At 26.7% G+C, this 14,411-nt stretch overlaps 2 protein-coding genes across 2 annotated transcripts in view; one reads left to right on the top strand and one right to left on the bottom strand.

Annotated features, from left to right (window-relative positions):
• Positions 1-9,513, bottom strand: part of LOC111617401 (glutamic acid-rich protein-like) — a 28,066-nt gene extending 18,553 nt beyond the window's left edge. The window contains exons 1-2 of the mRNA XM_023358698.1: positions 9,262-9,513; positions 9,124-9,193 (exon numbers count right to left, since the gene is read on the bottom strand). Of these exons, the coding sequence (XP_023214466.1) occupies positions 9,124-9,193; positions 9,262-9,513 (322 nt within the window). The remainder of the gene's footprint in view (positions 1-9,123; positions 9,194-9,261) is intronic.
• A 207-nt stretch (positions 9,514-9,720) lies between these two features.
• Positions 9,721-10,582, top strand: LOC111617390 (zinc finger BED domain-containing protein 5-like). Its single transcript, XM_023358690.1, has 3 exons — positions 9,721-9,990; positions 10,065-10,330; positions 10,426-10,582. The coding sequence occupies exons 1-3, from the start codon at positions 9,721-9,723 to the stop codon at positions 10,580-10,582; spliced, it is 693 nt and encodes a 230-aa protein (XP_023214458.1).
• The last annotated feature ends 3,829 nt before the right edge of the window (positions 10,583-14,411 follow it).

The following is a 14,411-nucleotide window of genomic DNA, read 5'->3' as shown; positions in this document are numbered from 1 at the left end:
TCAAAAATACAAAAATGAAGTATATTACCAAGTAACCCAGTGAGAACTGCTTGCCTATCATTTTAGTTGAAAATACAAGAAGTTTTATTCCAAGCAAGCATCGCAAGCCCGCTTGGTTAATTTCTGCTGCTTGCTTGGAATAAAATTTCTTGTATTTTATATTAAAATGATAGGCAAGCAATTCTGTTAAAAGCACTGGCACTGAACGTTTCGCTTCATGCAGTCTATTTTGCAACTTTTTTAAAATGATGTCAATCCCGAAAATCTCGGGATTAGGAAAACTTAATCCCGAAAATTTTGGGACTGAAAAGTGGTCGGGATCCCGGGATCAAATCCTCTAGTCACGACCCACAGGTTGAAAAACACTGGTCTACTAGACCACCTGTATTATTAATAGATAAATTAATCCCACCCAGTTCTCAATTCAAAACATATCTATTGTTTTAGAAATTTGCAAACATTAACATTTCCTTTTTAAATGCGAATGATTTTTTTGATTACTTATAGAATTAAATATGTCCTGTGCAAATTTTTTATTGTTACAAATGCATTTCTTATGCATATATCTATTAATTTATTAAATTAAGTCATCATGTGCATATTTAAAATCATTACATATATACATTAATGTTTTCATTGCTTGTCATGTGTCAGTTTACAATTATTTCTGATAAATATGAACAATTATTTATTGTCACTTTTCATAATGCCAGGCTGCAATTTTTAATCACATTTTTAATTTATTTCATTTAAAATATATCCTCTCCACCTCAAATTAGTAGTGGCTTGCCCCAATATATCATACTTTTCCTTTAACAATAGAGTTGTGTCAGTCATCTATTAACTGCTTTCAGGGGAAAAATTTTGAATTGAAATAACATGACTTCTGGTTTGTGTCAGAAGTTTGTATATAATTAATTGGGCCTTCTGCCCCTAAGTTTCCATATCTAATCTTGGATTTCACATATCTAACTCCATTCTCAATATTATGGAAAGACAGACAGACGAAAGTGGTAATTTGTCTACAATTTTTTCAAATTGCAGCCCAATAATTTTTTTTAATCATATTAATCCACTTGAATCCACTTGTACATATCACATTTCAAGCAAAAATTGTTTCACAGTGTTTGATGATAACAGTTTAGCCTTATTATTCTTTAGCATGTAACACTGACTTTATTTTTAGTGCTAATAAATAAGAATTATTGATTCACTGATCATAATCTATAATTTTATTATTACATTGTCACTTCACAGGTATATTTATATGCAAACACTTTTAATTCAAATTATTGGAATACAAATTTTCTTTTGTATCATGTCTCCTCTTTCTCAATTCTTTCACAATCAATAATCTTATCTTTAACTTCATTAGAGAATATTGTAATATAAGTACATTTATAAAACATAATTACACATAATTTTTCAATGAAAAGCATAGGTTAAAGCAGATCGTTAAAATTCCTTTCTGTTAATTTTAATTATTCAAATTGTATTGTTTGTTAATATAGTTACACAAATCAATTTTATATATTTTAAGATTGAAATTTCTAGAGAAATGTGTCATAATTTCATTAAATGCCAGAAATAAAAGTAATCTATATAATCTGAAATTTGATAAAACAAAGTACATTGACATTAAATTCTATCCACTCAAACTATTACAGAACTTGTTCTATAGAAGCATATTGTTAATTCTCTAATTACAACATCAATTTATTGACGTCATCTGAATTAGATGCTAACAGCTTAATCAATACTATTTAATTTTGTTCTAGTTACTCATTTCTATTTATTTAAATTACAGAATATAGCACGCTTATTTCCAAATTTATTTTTATAAATTTTGTCTTTTTATCATAAATCATATATGCAGTCTAGTTTAGTTAAGTACTGTACATCAACTGTTAACTTGAATTAATATGAAAAAACTTACTTTAAAATGAGAAAAAATGAAAGTAAAAATGATACTATGAAAATATTCTTATGGCATTTAAATATTTAGTTTAAATATTATAACAATAATACAATATTGTTTAATTTATAAATGAATTTTCAGATAGCTCTGACAGCCTATATATATTTTATTTATTTCACATTCTAGTGAACAAAACATTCTCAATGGTACAAATAGCAAACATTATTTTTCTTGAATGAAATTATTTAATAGTTTCAAAGAAGTTTCAAGTTATGCTAATCCATACATCAGGGAGTAGAACAAAATACAAAAAATTCATGTTGAATTCAGTTTCCAAATAGCATGATAATAGAATTGAATTCAAAAGTTAGTTTATATTTGTTTATTGTGTAGTTTTATTTTATTCCTTGGTTACTTGCAATGTTTATTTTATGATGATGGTCCTGTGCTTTCAAATTGTTTTAAGAGGTAATAAATAACGTTTCAAAAAATTTATGCTTTTTTCATGCTCTAGCCAAATACATAATGAAATATATAAACATTAGTATGAAAATTAAACATTTATATACTGTAATAATATTTTTATATAAATTTAGCATGTAATATAAAGAAAAATTCTAGTTAATACAAAGTAATTTCATCTTTCTCATTTCACATAAATTATTATTTATTCATTATTTAAACACTTATTATTGAAAGCTATTTCAGTTTTGCAATCTTTTATTATTTTCTTTTGTATTACATCTTGGTCTATTTTTTAAATAATAATTTCCTTATGATATAAATTATTATTAACCATTAAATATTAAATAAGTCATTAGATTTCATTTAATTTATTTTCTTGTATTATTTCTATCAATGACAAAACTAAATTAGAAATTATAAGAAAATCTATCAATCCAAAATATTTTTTTAAAATATTAGACTATGACAAATTTTTTTTAATTTGAGTTTGATAAATTTCAAAAGCATCAGAAGTAGTTTATGGAATTAACAAAATTGTTTAGCTGTAGAATAGTCTTTAAAATTTAACAATATTTTAATTTTTTCAAATTTTAAAAGCAATATACTGATCTTTTTCTTCTTACAATTTGAAATGACAACAACAACAATGGTAATGTTTTCAAATATATGTTTTTATTAGTAAATTTATTATTGAAAAGATTTAATTTTGTTTATAATTTCTAATAAGACCATTAGATAATATAATATTTATATCTAACTATTTACAATTTCACAAAAATTTTAATAAAATTTATTCATTCTATAAGAGTAAGCTCAAATGTAATATACTACAGACACACCAAAATAAATCACTAGGAGTAAAAAACTGTCTTTTTTGGTTTTAAGAGATAAAACAGACAATATTGAGTTTAAAAAAACAAATATATTTACAAGTACTTTCAATAATAATAAATAGCCATGTTCTTCGGGTAGAAACAAAAAAGGAATAGAACAAACATTTGTTCTATTACTTTTTATGTTTTTACCTGTTTTCTCTCTTAACACCAAAAAGAAAACTTATTTACTAGGTAAAAAAGCTTAAATCACCAGATTATTTTTCAGTTACATTACATTAATATTTAAACTGATTAATATTGAAATTTGATCTAATGTAGGCATATTATTTGATTCAGCCAATTTTTAATTCTTCTGCAAGAACTGTAATAATAAATTTTAATGAAATCAAAATGTATATCTTAACTATCAATATATTAAAGCACCTTCTTATATTATAATTTTTATTGTAGTAGCATATTATTTTGTTATTATACAATAAATTCTAAATGAGAAAATTATTCATATGTTTATTAAAATAGTTGACTCATTCTATATTACTTTTAGCTTATTGATTTCTACTTCACTTTTTATTATACTATAAATGACCATAAATAAAACTGTGCACTTCATCATAATTTATATTTCCTAATGATTTATTAATATGTTATAACTTTTATTTTGAATTATTGATTATATGTTGCATTAAACATTACATAATTTCTCTCTTTATTCAAATCTTCAAATTAAACTTTCAACTAGATTCATGTATTTTTAACTAGCTATATAATGGTTTGTTTTGAAAGTAGAACATATTTACCATTAAAAATATGCAAAAGAGAATATGTAAAGTGTAAAACAAATTCAAAAGATAGTTAAAAATGTCAAACTAAATAACTTCCAAAATAAAACATATACAATACAAAAGCAATGTCAAATAAACAAAGTTTAATTAAATTAAGAACTTAAAAATACTTTTTCCATTATAATCACGCCTTATTTAATTAAACTTTATATTTGTTTTAAAAAGCATATACAGAATAAAAGCAATATAAATATTTTTATTTGTGTATATTTTATTTGTACAAAACTTTCAGGATATTGCTCAGATTTATAACTATCAATATTTAATTTTTAAATGCATTTAACAAGGAATAATTTACGTATTAATAAGACTAGTGAAAATTATAATCAATTAAAAAAGTACTAAAGGTTAAAAATTTTATTTTATATAATTTCTATAATGTAATACAATTATAAAGTGTAATACAATATAATAAAAACAAATAAAAATAAGCATTATAATAATATAAATCAACAATATATTCCTGATTAAATTTCTTAATTTTTGGGAGTAATACCAGTATTTCTCAATTTGCAGATTATAATTTACTAGTGAATTAAGAATAATTTATTTAAAACCCTAAGTTCATATTTCATCAAAACAAAATGTGTTTAAATAATCATTATGTTATTTGATAATATTTAAATAATATTACAATATTGTATTTTTTTCCACATTTGCATCAGTGTTGATCTGAACATACAATATTGTGGGTAGAGCCAATGACAATAAGAAAAATTTCTCATAGTTGGGCTTTGACTGGATATAAAAAAAAATTAGATGTAACCATCATGTACATTGTACTCATTTCTACTCCTAATTTAATTTTTGTAATGATATAAAATAAAAAAAATACATATGTATCTTGAAAAGGAATCTGCCAGTACAAAAATGTTTGGGTGGTATATCCTCTCTGTCCATTATAGTGATGCCTGTGCACATTTGTACTTTAAGAAAATATTTATTCTTGTTTTGATTTTTCTTCTATATATCTGTATTTTTTCATGTGTGGATTACATTTTGTAAGCTCGGTAACAGCAAAGACATTAACTGGCAATAAATGATATTATCAAATTTTATCAGTTTCTTTGTCAATAGGTTAAAAACAAAAAGTTCTGAAAATTTAAATTTACTTTTTTCTTCTGACAAAGGTCAATCAACAAAATTATAAACTTTTTGTTGAATTTTTCCATCCAATGGCTGGATTATTATTAAAATATATCAAAGACAAGTCTGTCCAATAAGGATCGCCATTTATTTTGTATTTCAGACATACACAGTAATGGCGACAGGCCTTCCTTTTTAGGCTACATGCCGCCAAAAGGTAAAAAAAAGTCCTTTAAAAACACAAATTTTTTACCTTTTGGCGGCATGTAGCCTAAAAAGGAAGGCCTGTCGCCATTACTGTGTATGTCTGAAATACAAAATAAATGGTGATCCTTATTGGATAGACTTGTCTTTGATATATTTTAATCATATTCTTCTCTTTTTTGTTCCTTCTGCACATTCCCAGATGCCAGGAAGTTCTTGCAAAGCTCTGTGTCTCAGATGGGTATGTCATTATCTTATGGAATGCCCAATGCTGGAGGACTAGAGAAACAAGATAAGAATTCTTCTACACAATACCAGCTGGTGCAGNATAAAAAGTTTTAATTCATTTAAATTTGAATTTTTATTATGAAAGTCAATAACCATATCAGATGTATTTTAAAACAGCAGTGTACAAATTCAAACAAAATACACTAAAATATAGAAAAAAACTATTGTATTAAATGATTAAAAAAAATATTTTTAACAATTGTTTACAGTACTGGTACAATATATAATAGACTCACAACAACCTTTAAGTGACCAGTAAAATATTTAATTGAAAAACAAATATTAAGCACAACAGCTTTTCGAATCTCGGAACTTTTAACCTGAAGAAGACTGAAAAATACGGTCGAAAACATTTGTTTTTCAATTAAATATTTTACTGGTCACTTAAAGGTTGTTGTGAGTCTAGTTCTTTTATAATTTTAAAATTTGTTAAAAATAATAATGATAAAAAGTAATTTGCTTAAATTACTTTTGATTGATAAAATATGTTTGAGAATGTTTACTATTTTCAGAATAAAAATCAATTTCAAATAGATTACAATTAAGACATCATTGAGAATTTCTCCTTTTTAATCTTTATAATTACATTTGTTTAGCAAAATATGATCAGTTCTTTATATACTTTTTCTTTTAATTGCATTCTGTCTTGGAATAAAAATTTTCTTCTCAATGTAGAGGAAAAACAGAACATTAAATGTGATACTTAAAAATTTTTGTTATTAATACAAATGTCAAATTTCATACATTTTATTAGTTGTTGTATATCAGCTATATTGAATGTGAAATTAAATTTCTTCTATTCATCAATACCTTAACTATTTTTTTTTTTTTAGAAAAGGGCTGGCAGACTTATGAAACCTTAACTATTTCATAATTTATTGAATTCTGCTCTGTTTTCTTCTTTCACCTAAGTTAGCTTCTGTTAATATATTATTTATATGCCTCATATGTAATTATATCATAATTATAAAATAATAAAGTAATATTAAGATAAAATGATAAATCGAGATAAAAAGATATCTTATTATTTCATCAGAAAAACACACTATATTAAAATCTTTCTTTATAATTTTTAAAACTATACAAAGTAATATACATAGTGTAATTTATGTAAATACACACACACTTTATAGATTATCACTTATGAGCAGCTCTGTATGTTTTCATAATACTGTATGCTATTAATTTTAAGAAGCCCATTTTTACTGCAGATTAAATGTTTTTGAGGCAGGTAATGAGATACTATCTGCTCTAAAAAACTAATCTGTAGTAAAAACTGGCTTCTTAAAATGAATAGCATGCAATATTAAGAAAACACACAATACATGCTCTATCTCAAATCTTTTAGTGATGGAGACTTATTATCTTTCATCATTTCATGTTTGTCTTGACAAATAATATCCATCACTGATTGCCCACTAATGTAAGTTGTAAACTTATGTCTCTGAAACTGACAATGGCATATTTCTCAGCATAATTTTTTTCAACTATTCTCTCCATAGTTTCTATGCCAAGTGACAAAAATAAAACACTGAGGAAAAGGTTCTTAACCTTTCAGTTTGAAGTTAAATAATCAATGACATAAAGGTATTATTTTTATCTGTATATTTTAACAATATTTTTATATACTGTATTAAATTATGTTNTTATGATATTTTTAGATATGAAAAGGATCAAGAAATTCATGACAACTTTTTATTTTGTCAACCTTTATCAGATCACACAACAGGAGAAGATATCTTTAATGTTATGAATAAATCTATGCAAGAGAACAAAACTGATTGGAATAGATGGAGCAAAAAGTATGGTCGGAATTAATAAAGGGCTCGTTGCAAGAATTCAAAATGTTGCCCCAAATGTCATATCCACACATTGGTGCATACACATTATTATTATTATTATTTATTAGCACAATGTGCAGTCTGGCTACACAGAGGCTTTGGCAACACGTAACATGCCAGCTGATCTACAGAAAGTTCTGGATGAAAGTGTGAAAATCATTAACTACATTAAAGGCCATCCTTTGAATGCACGACTTTTTTCACAAATGTGTGAAGAAATGGGAAGTAGTCTTAGTCAGCTTCTTTTTCACTCCAATGTTCGTTGGCTATCTTGAGGGAAAATTCTAAACTGATTATTTGAACTTAGACATGAACTTCAAGTTTTTCTTAATGATAGATTTGAGCTGAGAAATTGTTTACATGACTGGAAATGGCTTTGTAAACTGGCATACTTAGCAGATATATTCTCTGTTTTAAATTGCCTCAACTTATCATTGCAAGGTAAAGAAATTTCATTGTTTTATGTTCAACATAAAGTGAATGCTATCATCGCAAAACTAAATTTGTGGCAAAAGAGAGTTGATAACAGAGAAGTGGTTTTCGTCGTTTTCCTCTCTTCATGAGTTTATAACAAGTTTGGCTGCTAAAATTGATGCTGATACTCTGAAATGAATAACACAGCATACAAAAAGTTTACAAGTGAGCCTAAAAAACTATTTTCCTGATTTAAACAAAAATATTGAATGGATAAGAGATCCATTCAACATTAATACAACATCCATGCCAGAAGGTTTATCGCATGCGGAAGAAGAGCAATTGTTGAAATTAGCTTCAGACGGATTCTTGAAAAATAAACATGAGAAGTGTACTTTAACATTCTTTATAATTTTAATCTATCATTATATAATTTATTCATTAAAAGAGAAAAGTTTTTCTGTGAAAAGTATGAAATTAAAATTAACAATTAATATATAAACATACACAAAACTCAACTAAGTCTAATAAACCAGGATAATTTCAGGTTGTAACAGAAATAATTAGTCTAATGAATTTGGTTTAAAGATGGTGGACTGACTGCCTGATTTTATACCAAATTTATTAGTTTAATCATTCTTATTTGTAATAAGAATGATTAAACTAATAAATTTGGTCAAAAGTTTATTAAACTACTTGATTAACAAATCAAACCTGTGAATTTTCATATTTAAACATCTTATATAATAACAAAGTATCTAACTTGATAATGAAATAAAAAATTATAATTTAATTCAAGTATACACAGCATGTATCAATCAAATAAGAAATATTTCCTCCATTATTCTCTATTTTTGTCAGAATAAGCCTACGAATGCATGTACAGTTTTCTGTTCTGCAGCAGAAAACTTGCATATGTATTCATAGGCATAAACTATGTTTGGTTGCATCTTTTTAATCATCGTGATTGTCTGGCAACCTATGCACATATTTGTATTAAAAACTATGCTTTGTTTTTGAGACTAAACAATTATGTGACAAAAAATTGCATGTACAGTACATTCTTAGGCATGTTAAGAAGCTTAAAATTTTTATTATGAATAAATAAATGCTTACTAGAATTAATTAAATAAAATAAACAAACATTTTTCTTTATTCCAGCACAACGTTTAATGCGTTAAAAACGTTTTCGACCATTTTGAGCGATCTTCCTCAGTTCAAATTCAAACCATATATGTTATATGGTTCGAATTTTTCTAATAAGAAATGTTTGTTATGTGCTTTAGTATTAATAAAAAGCTAAAAATGCCAAATAAAGCAATTTTTCTGTAGATAGTTACAACTAACAATTCTTAGCAGAGACTTACTTCGACAGTGCTTCTAGAAAGATGAAAATGAGACCTAAAGTCCATATCGCTATATCTAAAAACAATATTTTCCACATAGCTTTCTATTTTGGCTTTTTTTGATTTTTCAATTGCAGCAGCATATAGAAATGGAATATCCTCATTATCTTTAGGATTTGATTTAAAAAACATCTCATAACCCCCTCTACTCTCAGAAATACTATTTAACGAAACAGTCACAATTGCCACCTTCTCATTACTTAAGTTAGTCATTTTGAAAAGCGATCTCTCAACATTACTCTCAACGAAAGCATTTCATTTTTTCTACAAAACATGATGTCAAATCGTTCAATAGAGGGACTAAATGAAAAATTCACCGTTGAGCCAACCTTTGAATTTAGAATTTAGAAATGTATGGCAAGTCCCATTGATTTTGATTATTTTTACAAAATATAATTTTTATCCCTAACATTCAAGATTATGGATTGCTGGTTGAAATCTGGAAGTTCTAAACTGAAAGAAAGCAGTAATTTTACCAGCATTCAACAAACAGAAAATAATGAAATTAACGATGGAGAACCACCTTCAATTCTAAAAGAACCAGTTAAGAAAAAAGCAAAGAAAACTCGCAAATATGACAAAGAATATCTTAAATTTGGATTCTCATGGACTGGAGATGAAAAAGAGCCTATTCCACTTTGCATCATTTGTTTTGAAAATCTAACAAATGAAAGCATGAAACCTTCCAACGTAAAGTGCCATTTTGAGACAAACCACAATCAGTACAAAGATAAACCCATCAATTTTTTGAAAACAAACTTAAGGATTTAAATCAGTCTGAAAAAGTAAAGTGGGGTTTGACAGGAGGTGACAATCAAAAAATCCTAGAAGCTTCATATTGCATGTCGCTTTTAATTGTGAAATATAGTGCAACGGAGACAATTGGTGAAACTTTAATCAAGTCTGCAGTTAAGATAATGGCAGAAGTAATGAAAGGAGATAGAGCGAAACAAACTTTTGACCGTGTTCCCCTCTCAAATAATACAGTTCATCGACAAATCATTGGTATGTCTAATAATGTAAAACAGATGTTATTGTCTGATATTTCTAAATGTGGTTATTATACATTGCAAATAGATGAGTCCACTAATATTGTGAATTTTGCAAATCTTATGATATTTTTAGATATGAAAAGGATCAAGAAATTCATGACAACTTTTTATTTTGTCAACCTTTATCAGATCACACAACAGGAGAAGATATCTTTAATGTTATGAATAAATCTATGCAAGAGAACAAAACTGATTGGAATAGATGGAGCAAAAAGTATGGTCGGAATTAATAAAGGGCTCGTTGCAAGAATTCAAAATGTTGCCCCAAATGTCATATCCACACATTGGTGCATACACATTATTATTATTATTATTTATTAGCACAATGTGCAGTCTGGCTACACAGAGGCTTTGGCAACACGTAACATGCCAGCTGATCTACAGAAAGTTCTGGATGAAAGTGTGAAAATCATTAACTACATTAAAGGCCATCCTTTGAATGCACGACTTTTTTCACAAATGTGTGAAGAAATGGGAAGTAGTCTTAGTCAGCTTCTTTTTCACTCCAATGTTCGTTGGCTATCTTGAGGGAAAATTCTAAACTGATTATTTGAACTTAGACATGAACTTCAAGTTTTTCTTAATGATAGATTTGAGCTGAGAAATTGTTTACATGACTGGAAATGGCTTTGTAAACTGGCATACTTAGCAGATATATTCTCTGTTTTAAATTGCCTCAACTTATCATTGCAAGGTAAAGAAATTTCATTGTTTTATGTTCAACATAAAGTGAATGCTATCATCGCAAAACTAAATTTGTGGCAAAAGAGAGTTGATAACAGAGAAGTGGTTTTCGTCGTTTTCCTCTCTTCATGAGTTTATAACAAGTTTGGCTGCTAAAATTGATGCTGATACTCTGAAATGAATAACACAGCATACAAAAAGTTTACAAGTGAGCCTAAAAAACTATTTTCCTGATTTAAACAAAAATATTGAATGGATAAGAGATCCATTCAACATTAATACAACATCCATGCCAGAAGGTTTACCGCATGCGGAAGAAGAGCAATTGTTGAAATTAGCTTCAGACGGATTCTTGAAAAATAAACATGAGAAGTGTACTTTAACATCATTCTGATTACAAATGTAACATGTGTATCCGATTTTAACAGAAAAAGTCCTGTAATTCATCTTGCCTTTTCCAACTTCATATCTATGTAAAGTTGCTTTTTCAGCATTTGTAGACAGTGAGTCAAAAAAAAAAAGAACAGACTTTTGAATGTGGAACCGCATCTCAAATTAAAAATAACAACCAGGGAACCAAATTATGATAATCTGTCGTCTCAACATAAACAATTTCATCCTTCTCATTGATCCTAATAAAGGTTATTTTTAATATAACTTTCATTTATATTTTATTATGAATAAATTTAATTTTTTGTTTATTATTATTTTGTTTATGTACTAAAAAAGGAAAAAATAAATATATTTAGATTGTTATTAAAGTATATGCAATTTTTTTTTGACGAGGGGTACTCAGTGTTACGAAAATTATAGAAGGGGTACACAGATGTTGAAAGTTTGGGAAACACTGATTTAAATGATGGGTTTACTTAATTAGAATGCATTTGCTAATTTTTTTTTATGATTGAATATTATAATTAAACAGTGTTACTAAGAACTTAATTACAAATGACAAGAAATATTGCTTTTTTCTCAGATTAACTTTTGCTCCAATCTCTAAAATTATTTGTGCACATTAACAATTTATTATTAAATTTTAATAAATGAACTTAGCCATTGATTACTTCTAAGTATGACTCCTAAAAAAAATACATCAATGCTTCAGAATAGTGTTGTGGTCATTCTTATTGATAAACTGTTCCATGTAAAAAATAATAAATTTCAACATATTATTATTCCTGTTTGCCTTACTCGTGTTTTTCTTCCTTATTTCAGGATTTAAATATTTATAAAAATGCAAATTATAAAATATAGAATCAAAATCATCATTAGTAACTCTCTATAACATAAAAACAGAAATTTTATCTATATTTTTTTTACCTGTAATAAAATATACAGTAAAAATCCAACAAATAAGTAACACTAATACATTATTTAATGCAGAATACAAATTTCTTTCTAGTAAAAGTTACTGGAAAAAATCCTGTATTCTAGAACTTAATTGAAATTTATTTCTTTAAAATTTTCAAATCTACTCTAATCCATTCTCAAAAGACTTTGAAGACAGTTAAAGAAATAAATTTCAATTAACATATAAAATAAATCATTTCTTTCCTGTATTATTTAGGTGAAATAGCTGTACTACTTGCTGTAAGTTATACTTAAACTTGTTTATATGTTATAATAAAATTTTGAAAATTTAATATATACATTTGCATATATATTTATATTTCAAAATACAAAATAAATCAATATAACTGGATATATCGAATAAAACGTTTCAAAACAAATTATAGCTTACATTTTAAAAATTTATTGACTGATAAATGGATCAACTAAAAGCAAAAATAACTTTAATAACTCAAACACTAACATCAACACCTATAATTTTACATACAGTATCTATATTTTTTTTAAATTTAGATTGTTAGAAAAAGTATAGTGAAAATCAATAGCTTGATGTCTTTATGGAAAAAAAAAAACTGGTAGTTTCCATAAAATATAATTTTTCTATTAAACTTTTATCAAGTTAATTTTCTTTTTGCCACTAGAATAATTATTACAGAATTATTATAATAATTCTCCAATATAATTTATTATAGAAATATGAAAATTTTATTTTGAATTTTAAAACAGCAATTTTTATAATTGTTATTAATTTTAAAAAGAAGTATGAAGAAATTTATATAAAATTTTAAACTGTAATTAAACATGATATTCAAACTTAATTAATAAAAAGCTGTTTGATCTTTGTCGTCTAATTTTTATAAGGATGAACTACCCATTGTAATTAATCAGCTGAATTACTCAATGCACTTTTTAAGTACATGGGTAAAGTTTAAATAATGCTAATGCTTTCAATTACATTACCATCTTCAGGCACAGATAGTTGAAAGTGAAATCTTTCCACTATTCACACTGAAGTAGAAACTTCATCACCCACTGTTAAAGATGCATCAATTAATTCAGCTTTATATATATCATATCACTCAAGTAATTTTCTTATTAACAGCAAACAATGTCTTCACAAAAGAAACTGTTTTTGGTAGTTTTACAAGAATAATATTTTTTTTGTAAACAAAAGATTCGTATGGCTTGTGAGCGCTAAGACTGGCTTTACTTTACCGCTAGACTTATTACACCACCACAAGACATCAAATTAGATTTAGAAAAACACTCACTATTTTATTTTCAGAATGCATTTCGGACATGGAGTCCCTCATCAGCTTTTTGCTGCAAAATTAATAGGAGGTTAACAATTTTTATAAAAAGACCGTGATTGACAGAAATGAACAAAGAATGTGGACTTACATTTGACATGTGGATTCGATGCGTTGAACATTAATTGAAAGAGTAAGCACGTGATAAAACAAGATTTTCCATTAAAAATGGTAATGTTGATACAATAACATAATAATAATAAACTGAGGTTCTGGTAAAACAGTAAAGTCGTAAAAATATACATTGTTAAAACAAAATGATAAGTAGATTCACAGTAACACGAACAGAGTAACAAGACGATTCGAAGTACATTCCAGGGTAACCGTCACCCTCACCCCTATCCGTTTTCACACCTCTCTCCTCCCCCCACGCATCCTCTGGTCAAATATGCGTACCACGATTCGTGTAATTTTTGACCGGAGTTGTTATTCATGATTTTCTCTTTGCTTTTTATTATTTCTAAGTGTATGCATATTTAACCAGAGGAGGCGTGGGGGGAGGAGAGAGGTGTGAAAACGGATAGGGGTGAGGGTGACGGTTACCCTGGAATGTACTTCGAATCGTCTTGTTACTCTGTTCGTGTTACTGTGAATCTACTTATCATTTTGTTTTAACAATGTATATTTTTACGACTTTACTGTTTTACCAGAACCTCAGTTTATTATTATGTTATTGTATCAACATTACCGTTTTTAATGGAAAATCTTGTTTTAT

The sequence above is a fragment of the Centruroides sculpturatus genome, unplaced genomic scaffold (genome assembly GCF_000671375.1).
Source record: "Centruroides sculpturatus isolate CEXI.00-Female unplaced genomic scaffold, Cexi_2.0 scaffold118, whole genome shotgun sequence".
In the NCBI taxonomy this organism is placed as follows: Eukaryota; Metazoa; Arthropoda; class Arachnida; order Scorpiones; family Buthidae; genus Centruroides; species Centruroides sculpturatus.
This window is presented reverse-complemented; position numbering and strand designations above follow the sequence as displayed.

What these genes read in the sequence shown, in the direction of transcription:
- LOC111617390 (XM_023358690.1), top strand. Translation starts at nt 9,721, where the DNA reads ATGGATTGCTGGTTGAAATCTGGAAGTTCTAAACTGAAAGAAAGCAGT. An exon ending in AAAGCATGAAACCTTCCAAC is followed by an intron (nt 9,991 to 10,064) that starts GTAAAGTGCCAT and finishes AACAAACTTAAG; the next exon opens with GATTTAAATCAGTCTGAAAA. An exon ending in TCTAATAATGTAAAACAGAT is followed by an intron (nt 10,331 to 10,425) that starts GTTATTGTCTGA and finishes TGATATTTTTAG; the next exon opens with ATATGAAAAGGATCAAGAAA.